Source organism: Prosopis cineraria, unplaced genomic scaffold (genome assembly GCF_029017545.1).
Source record: "Prosopis cineraria cultivar Desert tree isolate PC_DT_omini unplaced genomic scaffold, ASM2901754v1 PC14, whole genome shotgun sequence".
Classification (NCBI taxonomy): Eukaryota; Viridiplantae; Streptophyta; class Magnoliopsida; order Fabales; family Fabaceae; genus Prosopis; species Prosopis cineraria.
The window spans coordinates 14,955,098-14,966,286 of NW_026555345.1; the positions used below are offsets into that span (position 1 = coordinate 14,955,098).

Consider the following 11,189-nt stretch of genomic DNA (forward strand, 5'->3'; position numbering starts at 1 on the left):
GCAACACAAACTATTATGTAGGCATCACAGCCTTGCCTGATTAGCTTTTTAGCTTGCACAACTGATAGGAATGCAAATCAGATCACTCACAGATACTCGATCCTTAAATATAATCTCAACTATCTGACATGCTCTGCTAGTAATACTTTGAGAGTCCATAAGGCGTAGTCACTTTAATTTCATGGGTAACTCTTTCAATTCTAACTTCAATCTATCTACACATTCTTTTGAAATGAATGAATGTGTAGCTCCTGAATCAAATAAAGCTTCAATTCTATTACCACAAATAGAAATAATACCTTTGATCAGGCTCATAAATGCTCTAGCCTCTTCTTGCGTCATAACAAATACTTGTCCTGGAATCATGGTACGTTGCTATGCCATCTCAACTCCACCTTCAGAACAATATTTGGCAATATGGCCTAGCTTCCCACACTTGAAACAGGACCAATATTTTCTCGCATGGAATCTGCCACAAACACTACTACACTGGGGTGACCTTCTAGTGCTAAAAGTAGGGAGCTGATGTGTTCAAGGCTTGTCTTGAAGATTGTTGAGGCCTATTTCTGACCCCAGTACTCCTCTATATAGATTCTCTCTGAAGTGATCGAGTCTGAGAACTTCTACCAAAACTCTTCTTCTCACAAGCTCCAAAACTACTCAAGCTATACACAGGCTTCTTTGATATGCTAACTGACGGACCCAAAGAAGGTGTAAATCTTCCCATACTATCTTTCTTCTTCTCAACCTCTACTTCTATGCCTCTCTTCGTAGCTATTCTTAACTTATGACACATATCCTTATAAGTAGTAATGTCGAATAAAGCAATTTGTTGCCTATACTCTGGACGTATCTTCTCTAGAAATTGTTCTGCCTTCCACCAGGTGTCATTATAGTGTTGCAGATAGGTAGAATAGGTTGATAAATCATTAAATCTCTTTATGAATTCCTCTTCTTCTAAATCTCCCTGTCTGAATGCATGAAACTCTTTCTCTTTCTCAGTATGAAAAGATGTTGGGAAATAATAGTTGAACAATACCTTCTTGAATTTTTTCCAAGAATACCTCACACCACCAGTCAGCCTTACTGAATCCTACCATCTCTTGGCTGCTCTGACCAATTGAATTGTAGCTAAGGTCACTCTCTGCTCTGAAGTACAGGTCACCACCTTGAATATTGTCTCAAGATGCTCAATCCATTGCTCGGCTTCTCCTTCTCTCATACTGCCGTCAAAAGTAGGTACATTGAACCTCACATATGTCTTCCAGGCTCGGTCGATAGATGGATCTGTAAAAACTCTAACAATCTATCTACTATTTAAAGTTTGACGTGGCTCAGGTCTACTATGAACTTCTTCCAGTATTGGCCTCTCTTGAGCTTCTCTTTCCTCTTCTTGATCTCTTCCTCGCAATAAAACATCATGCTCTCTAATTGTTTGTCAGATATCAATCATCATATCCCTTAATTCTTCTAACAAGCCATCTCTTCTATCAACTTGTTGAGGCATATCTGGTTGAACCTTAGGCACAAGTTCATCCTCAATCGGACGCTTAGACACTCGGGTGCTATGAATAGCTTGAGTACCTCTTCTTCTCATTTTCTCCCCTCCTAAGGATGACAGTAGCAAAAAAGTTAAGGAAAAGGGAAAGAATGGTGTAATGAATAGTATATAAGTTGCCAGAAGCTAGAATAAATGCAGAAAGAAAGCAAAATTGGATCGATATATCGGAGAAACTAATACCAATAATTTGTAATGCCCTCACTTACATTACCATATGCTCCACTATAAAAATCACTAATTACTTCTAATCTCGAGTTAAAAATTGTTGAAGACATTGGGATCTCAATAAAAGATTTCTAGAAAACATTTTATACTCATTTGGGTTATTCAACCCCATACACAATTACATACACAGTGGAAGCATACAGATTGGGTACATCAAAAGTCAAGAAGACATGTGCGTCACTTAAAAATAAAGTGAAAAATTGCATTGTGCATCGTGACTTGTGCCACATACACCGTGGCATGTGGCACAATGACCACAATCGGCTGCTCTATGCCGTGTGTTGTAGTATGTGAGTACATGCACTGCAACGCGCACACCTGAATTTGCTATCAAATGGCAGTTTCTGATATGAAATTTAGATGCATGCCATTTCCACATACGAAGTCCGATTGGCATGATTCAAGCACCCATATGAAGCGTATTTTAAAATCTAACTAATGACACTAGTTTCATCCTAATCAGATATTTCTATCAAAAATTGGATACTAAAGTGTACTTTGACCATTTCCTGTCAAAGTTTTGCCACTTAACTATTTCAATTCGAAACCAAATGTCATTAGCCACTTTTTGGGCCTTGACCAAGTTCAAATGGAAAAAATACACCTATTTATCCATACACAAGCACAATATAACTCACATACACAAATTTGGCCTATAATCTGCCCATTTTACACTTTAGGCCAAAACCACATTTTCACATTTCTAGTATTATATATGGCTAAATCACTCATTTCTAGAATTATATATGGCTAAATCTCTACCCATTTCATATACACACATAATTACATCCATTCACTAGCCTTTCCAATCATCTTCTCATTCACACACATACAAGGCTAGGGAGTTCAAAATCACAAAAACATGCCAGAATCATAACTAATGCACATGTACAAATCCTATGGCAACTTATACATAGTTTTGACTTAAAATTCACAAATCATTACACCATTTCTTACAAAGATTTAGATAAGAGATGTCAGCTCAGCATATATCCTTTCCCGTTGACCCACTAGTACCAGAACCTGAAATTGTAAATAACCACGGGTGAGATAAAAATCTCAGTAACCACTTATAGCTCATCAAATGTCTATTACCATAGATAACCATGTCAAAGTAGCTGAAAACATTATATAGCATATATATATACACAAAATATCAATACTAAATTATCTTTTTTGCATATAAATCACATTTCAAACACTTTTACATCACAGCATGATCAACTATCTATCAATTCTCTAAAGCTCCCTGGCGTGAAACCATAGGCTCTTTTGAATCAACAACTTGTTGACCTGAGCTCACTTTCGGTAGTAGAAACACCCGAATAAAGGTAATCTAACCCACCTACAGACTATGGTTTCCTTCTTCACACGCTTGCAATAGAGGTGTCGTTGACTTCTAACTACGTTAGGGCACCAGGGAGTTGCCAGATTGCCCAAATGTCCAATAGTAATAGTCCTATAATATGCTTGAGTGAGAGGTGGAATTTTCTATTGACCTTTATACTTGGAATAAAACTATCAAAAGCTCCGTATTGGATGTCTCCATCAGAGTTGGCAGAGCTAAAGAAACAATTAGAGGAATTACTAGAAAAAGGGTTTATAAGACTGAGTATGCCTCTGTGGGGATCACTGGTGTTATTTGTGAAGAAAAAGGATGGTAGTATGAGACTTTGCATTGACTACAGACAGCTAAACAAAGTGATAGTCAAGAACAAGTATCCTTTGCCAATGATTGATGATTTGTTAGATCAGTTGGTTGGAGCTGCAGTGTTCTCTAAGATTGACCTACGATGAGGCAACCATCAGTTGCGAGTTAGGGTCAAGGATGTACTAAAGACTACCTTTCACACTAGATATGGTCACTATAAGTTTTAATGATGCCGTTGGATTGAAGAATGCTCCGGCAGTGTTTATAGACTACATGAACAGAATCTTCCGTCCTTATTTGGATAAGTTCGTGGTAGTATTCATTAATGATATTCTAATTTAGTCAAGAGACGAGGAAGAGCATGTGAAGCATCTTTGTACTATCCTGCAACTTTTAAAGGATAATAAGTTGTATGCCAAACTAAAAAAATGCGAGTTTTGGCTAAGGGAAGTGAGATTCCTTGATCATGTGGTGTCGACAGAAGGAATTATCGTAGAACCACACAAGGTGGATGCTTTGTTGAAATGGGAATCGCCTATCTTAGTGATAGAGATTAGAAATTTCTTGGGATTGTTAGGCTACTATTGGTGATTCATTTAGGGATTTTCACAAATTACATCTCCTTTAACTAAGTTGACCCGAAAGGATTAGCCGTATATGTAGACCGATAAGTGTGAGTCGGCATTTCAAGAGTTAAAGAAGAAACTAACATCTGCTCCAGTATTCGTTATTCCTAATCCTCAATTACCATATGTGGTTTATACAGATGCATCATTGAAAGGTTTAGGGTGCATTTTAATGCAAGATGAGCGAGTTGTTGCCTATGCCTCAAGAAAATTGTGACGGCATGAGGAGAATTACCTGACTCATGATCTGGAGTTAGTAGCAGTAGTTTTTACCTTGAAAATTTGGCGACACTATCTCTATGGGTCTATGTTTGAAGTATTTAGTGATCACAAAAGTCTGAAGTACTTAGTGGATCAGAAGGAACTGAACATGAGGCAACGTAGATGGATGGAATTTCTCAAGGACTATAACCTTGAGATCAAGTATCATTCGAGTAAGGCCAATGTGGTGGCAGATGTATTAAGTAGGAAAACGGTGCATGTTGCTCATATGATGGTTCAAGAGCATCAATTACTTGAGATTTTCTTAAATACTTAAAGGAAAGCACATCAGATGGCATTGTACAATGTGCAATAGTCATAACCAATGAATTCTGGAAAGAGTTGCAAACTATTCAGTTTGAGGATGAATATCTACTCGAGATTCATGAGGATATTGAAGAGAGGAGACCCACATAATTTAGATTCAATGATGATGAATATGTGACTTATTGGATCAGATTTGTGTGCCAAGTAATGAGGAAATAAGGAAGACAATCCTAGAGGAACCATACCATAATGAGTATACTATTCACCCTTATGTTACCAAGATGTATTAGGATATGAAGCAAATGTGGTAGTGCCCAGGAATGAAGAAAGATGTAATAGAGTTTGTGATTAACTATCTGACGTGTCAAAAGGTTAAGATTGAGTACTGAAGGCCTAGTATTATATTGCAACCACTAGAGATCCTAAAGTAGAAGTGGGATAGCATATCACTAGATTTCATCACTGGATTACCTAGAACTCAAGCAGGCTATGATGCAATATGGGTGATTGTGGATCGGTTGATGAAGTCAATGCATTTCTTGGTAGTGAAGACTACCTATTCACTTGAGAAGTACGTTGAGGTCTATGTTAATGAGATAGTGAGACTTCATAGGGTGCCAAAAGACATTGTCTCTAATCGTGATCTGAGGTTTACATCAAATTTTTTGGAGAACGTTATAGAGAGCAATGGGCACTAAGTTGAGATTTAGCATGGCCTATCATCCACAGACAGATGGCCAGACTGAGAGGACTATCTAAATACTCGAGGATATATTATGAGCTTGTACTTTAGAGTTGAGAGGCAGTTGGGATACACATCTACCGTTAGCAAAATTTGCTTACAATAATAGTTTTCATTCTAGCATTGGAATGGCATCGTATGAGGCATTATATGGAAGAAGATGTCTATCGCCTCTATGTTAGATAGAATTAAGTGAGAGAAGTTTGTTGGGTTTGAATTTGGTAGACCAAACCACCCAAAAGATCTTAACTAATTAAGCAAAAGTTGTTGACAGCCCAGAGTCGATAAAAGAGCTACGCGAATCGGCGTAGAAGATTGTTGGAATTTTTGGTTGGTGATCATGTATTTTTGAGGGTCACACCAATGATTGGTATTAGGAGATTAATAAGGGCTAAGAAATTGATTCCCATTTTTATTGGTCCCTTTGAGATTTTAGAGAAGTTGGGACCTACTGCCTATTAGATTGCCTTGCCATCAAGTTTATTCGGTGTTCACGATGTGTTCCATGTGAGTCAGCTCAAGAAATATCAACCCAATTCTTTTCATATTATTGAGTTGGAAGAGGTGGAACTCCAGGAAAACTTAACTTATCAAGCTGAACTAGAGTGGATTATAGATGTGAAAGATCAACAATTGAGGAACAAGACCAATCAATTGGTTAAGATCTTTTAGAAGGGTATGACTCCTGGTGATGCAACTTGGGAGACCAAGGACAAAATGTGGCAATTATATCACTAATTATTTACACAGGTATGTGTTTGAGTAAGATTTTGAATTTTGAGGGCAAAATTCCTAAAAGGAGGGGAGAATGAATTGGAGTGGTGTGGGACATGCTCAAGTAGTTTGACATCATCTGAACCTAATTAAAACAAAAGAAATAAAATAAAAAAGAATTTTAGGGCCTTGTCATACTTGCAAGATGGCACCATCCAATTAGCTTGTATAATATTCCAATGTATGTCTAATTTCCTATGTGTCATCCACAATTTTTAAGCTGATTTGATCTTTAAGTGAACCATGAAAAATGTCCAAACCATCAGCTTTGACCTTAAGGAGTGTTGACTTCAAAATTGATGTACAAATTACATGCCACTTATATCATAAAAATCACATAATTAAATTAAATAACTTATGAAATAATTAAATCTAACTAAATATAGCATTAAATTCATAATTATAAGGAGGAATTTACTAAAATAAACAAGTTTTAGGTTGCACAAAATTATATAAAAATTTTCACATAAAGGCAAACTGAAAACTAGGTCAAACTAAGACAATAAAGAAAGTGTTGACTTTTTATTTAATTACTCTTAAACTAAAATGAATTTCAAAAATCTAATTTGACCATTCATCTTATGGACATTAAATGCACATTGTCACTTTTTCTCATACGTTTTTCTCAAAATTTTATTTTTAGACCAAAATACCCCTAGTTTGCTAAACCTAGACACTTCAGTTATTTTCCAATTCTAATACAATATGTGTACTTTAAGGTGAAAAAATATTAATAAAATGGTCCTAATTGACATAGATATGTGTGTAATAAATGTGTTTTATCACCAAGACCTTTACAAGATTTGTCAAGGGTCAAGAAGATGATAGGCAAGACATCTTTAATATGTTGAAGAAAATTGAGGTGAACATTATAACATCCTAAATTTCTTAATCATGTAATTAGTGGTTAATTGAGGGTAAAGTGGTAATTAGTGTGGGATTAGAGATTTGGATGACTGCTTGATAAATTGTTTTGTTGGCATGTTGTATGAGTAGGTATGGGTTAGAGGATCACATTTCGGGTTGAAGCAAGTGCACGTGGTGAGAATAAATCTCACTGTACCATGCGCCACAGTTTATACTGCATGCGCCGTGACTTATTGACCAAAAAATGCCTTCATAAGTCATGAAATTTTAGAAATTTCAGAAGATTGAAATTTAGAAACACATGAGAAAAGGAGAGAAGAAGGGTTGAGAAGATAGGGCAAGCTATTTCAGGCCATTGGAAGGTTCTTTTGATTGGTAACTTATCAAGTAAGCTACATATAACTCTTACCTTCCATTCTACACAAATTTCTCTTAAAATGAGTTACAGGAAAATTAAATTGGTGGAATTTAAAGGGTTTGATTCTTGTTCCATAGTAATAAAAAGATTCTTGAGAGTTAAATTAGAGCTTTGCGATTGATTTAAAGTTGAACGGTAGAGCTTTAAACCCATAAGCTTAATTTGGCCCTTAGAGAGAGAAAGTTTAGGGCAGAAATCTGATTTGAGTGAAATAAAACTGGTTAAGATGACGTAAAGTAGTAATCAAGTAGTAATAGACCTAAAATGGATAAAAGAAAAAGATTTTACGGATGAATATAGCCCTAAGTAGTAAATATGAGTTTTTTTGGTCAAAATGGACTAAATGACTAAAAGGTGCCAAATGTGTCCAGATTAGCATATTGGACATGTGAGTAGAGAAATGAAGCTACAAATAAGCTATTATGGTAGTTAAAATCCATGGGTAACCTTTCTAGTGATAGAAGGGTTGAAGTAACTGAATAACTTCATTTCTTTGACTGTTTATTATAACTGTGTGTGAGTTTGCTATGTAATGCATGAAAGTATTTTGAACTAAGCATGTTTACATTATGTGATTGTTGCATGAAATAGCCTTTGATTGAATCCAAACATTGAAACGGGTCAGTTTAAATGATATGTTAATATGTACATGTCATATGCATGAGAACAATTGATGAACCCTTTAGTCGCCTTGGGTTATCAAATTTTACTAGAATGTAGAAGTGAGTATTCTAGGTCATTTTCCTAGAGAGCAAAGCATACAAATCATTGTTCAAATGCTTACAAATTAATCTGAATTTTCAAGTGACTAAACTAATTCTATAATGCAACAATAAATGTTTGTAAAATTCTGTTTTAGTTGGAATGAAATGAATGATGATTATGGTGAGCCCAAGTCAGATTTCCTAATATTAATCATTGATTTCCAGAATTATAACATCATAAACCTTCTTGATTAACCTAAAATGAGACACTTAGAAACCTCTAAGTGTGGTGCACCATTAGGCTCAATGGAACTAATGAATCTAGGTCAAGTGAACTTAGAAATTAACACTATATTTAGCCTTGTTCTACACAAGTTTCAAACGAAAACTAGTGGAAGAAAAAAACAGCTTAAGTCAAATTCATATAACCAATATGGATCTAACTCAAGTCTACACAAGAACTTGAACAAGAATCAGCAAGAACTTATGAAATAACCCTAGAACATCAAGGTAAATCATAAATTCCAGAACTGAAAATAGCATGAAAATCTAAATTCAACATTCATATTCTCATCAAATCTGGATTAGAATCACAAAGTCTTCAACCAAAACAGGTTCAAAATTCAAATCCTCAAAGAATCAAAATAAGAACATGAAATCAAGAAAATGAACAACAATTACAAATCTGGAAATCTCATAATGTCAAGTCATCTTTCTTGGAGCTCTAAATGATCAGCCTCTCATGCTCTTCCTCTTTACTTGAATCAGACCTTGAGCTTGAGAAGCTTCCATGGATGAATGAAGATGAAGAAGTTGCAATCTGGAAATCTGGACAAGAGATGGACGAAAATGCAAGCTGGAATGGAGAAGAAAGTGGACAAAAATCTGAATAGAGAAGGAATGATGATCTGGACCAAGTGTTGATGATGGAAGATGAAGAAATGAAATCTGAAAAACGGATGAACAGTGCTGGACGAAAATGAATGAAGAAGAAGAGAGAGAAATATGGCTGAAGTGAGAGAGTGGGATCTGAATTATGAGGCTCTCATCTGAAAATTCAGCTTATGTATGTGTGGAAAATGTGAGTGGTGATAAAACCAAAGTGGATGGTGATAAAAACAAGAAAGGTCCAGATCTGAAATGAGCTAGAAAAATGGACGAAAATAAGCTAAAATGGGAATAAAAATGAGGTGGAAAATGTGGCAAGGGACATGTGAACATGTGTGGGAAATGTGACTCCTCCTTAGGCTCCCAATCAGCTGCCACATGTCATCCAATTAGATCTGATCATGTCACACCTCCCATGCCCCTTTTTCACTTGATGATGTGTCCCTCAATGCTTTCCATGCTCCTTTGATTTTTTATTTAATTAATTCTCCCCAATTAAATCTGAATAATGGTGCTACATCATCCCTCAAATAATTCTGGAATTTGCGCCCAACAGCCCCTAAATTCTTCATCATTATTTATTTGCTATCTCTTGAATTTCTCCAAGCATGTGGACTAGCCTTTGATCCTTGATTCCAAAATTGCCCTCACAAAATCTGAAAATAAAAACACAAGACTAAATAAATTCTAAACAAAAAGAAATAAAAAGGAAAAGAAGAGAATTAATGCCCAAGATCTCAATTTAGGATATGAAAGTGTCAAAACAATTATCAAATAGCACTACTAGGGTTCATAAAGTCAATCTAGAAATGACAACTCAAAACCGGAAATTAAACCCTATTATGCACAATTTGATGCCAAAAACCAAGTGTTTTAACATGTAAAATATGAGACAGATCAGTGTGTAAGGTGATAATAAGAAACCTTAAATGGTTCAAAAAGCATGATCTTAAGGGTGAGAGTTCATCCAAGTAGAGAGGTGATGATAAGACGATATGGCAAATTCTCCTTAGTGCCCGACAGGGTGCGGTGTTGGAGATATACCTCCTTAGTACCTTTTAAGGTGTGGTATTGGAGAAGATCTCTTTAGTACTTATTGAGGTGTGGTATTTGAGATGTGAGACTCATTAGTGTCTATGTGATACAATGTTAAGTCAACGACACCCCATTATGTGTATTAGGAGAAATCATAATCTGTATGTGTAATAGAACATTTTTGGCTGAGTAATTTTACCATTGTAGGTGAGCTCAAGGCTAATAAGAGTGTACATTGGTCTAAAGTAAGCCTATTGTAAATGCCCCAAAAGGGGGTGAATTGGCTAATTGAAAATTTAAATAAAATGCAGTAATAATAAGTGGATGAAGAGACGAAATCACCAATCACAAGAGTTAAAAGAATAGAGTTTGACATAGATGATTTATTCTAGTTTGGCTCCTACCATTTGAGTTTACATCTAGTCCACAGGAACCTCCTGAGATTTCCAACTATATTACTAAGATTAATCCAGGCTCTTAGCTGCCACAATACGTAAATAAAATTTTCAACAAGTCTGAAACTCTCCCCCTTACAAAGATAATAATAAATCCACTTAAGCTCCTCGAGCTTAAGTCCCTCTATTTTGAAGATGTAAAATGGGGATAAACAGAGTAAGTTCAAGAATAAACTACTACTGCTTTTAAACTCTCTTTTAAAGTAGGTATATAATCAATTAAGCTCTCTATCAATAAAATATACATAGAAGGTAGGTGAACTTTGATACTCAATAAATGCAAAATGTTCTTATTGTTCCTCTTACTTTTGTGTTTCATAAAGAAGGATAAATGATCTGTTAGACTCATAAATGTTTTCGTTGGAGGTTTCTTATCATTTGTTTCCTTCTAGCTTTGAGTTTCCTTAGATATCCTAGCTTCTCTAAGGTTCTCTAGTGGATTAGACAATAGAACAATGCTTTACGACAGAGACTTCCTCTTTTGTACAATAGCAGCTAAAAACATTAAATGCTTCTAATCAAAGCAGTTGAAGCTTACACGTTTTGATATAACAGAAAGCAAGCTTGGTGATCAAAACATATATTAGCAGCTAAACGAATTTCAAGAAAATTGATTTTAGATGAAAAGAAGGATTAAAAGATGAGTTCTAATGACCTTCAAAAGAGATATGAAAAATAGAGTACAAAGATTCATAGTAGCACTAGTGTTACTATG

At 35.5% G+C, this 11,189-nt stretch overlaps 1 protein-coding gene across 1 annotated transcript in view; it reads left to right on the top strand.

Annotated features, from left to right (window-relative positions):
• Positions 1-9,079, top strand: part of LOC129292337 (uncharacterized) — a 58,509-nt gene extending 49,430 nt beyond the window's left edge. The window contains exon 2 of the mRNA XM_054929907.1: positions 8,865-9,079. Coding sequence (XP_054785882.1) covers positions 8,865-8,989 — 125 coding nt within the window. The 3' untranslated portion in view covers positions 8,990-9,079. The remainder of the gene's footprint in view (positions 1-8,864) is intronic.
• Positions 9,080-11,189: the final 2,110 nt, after the last annotated feature.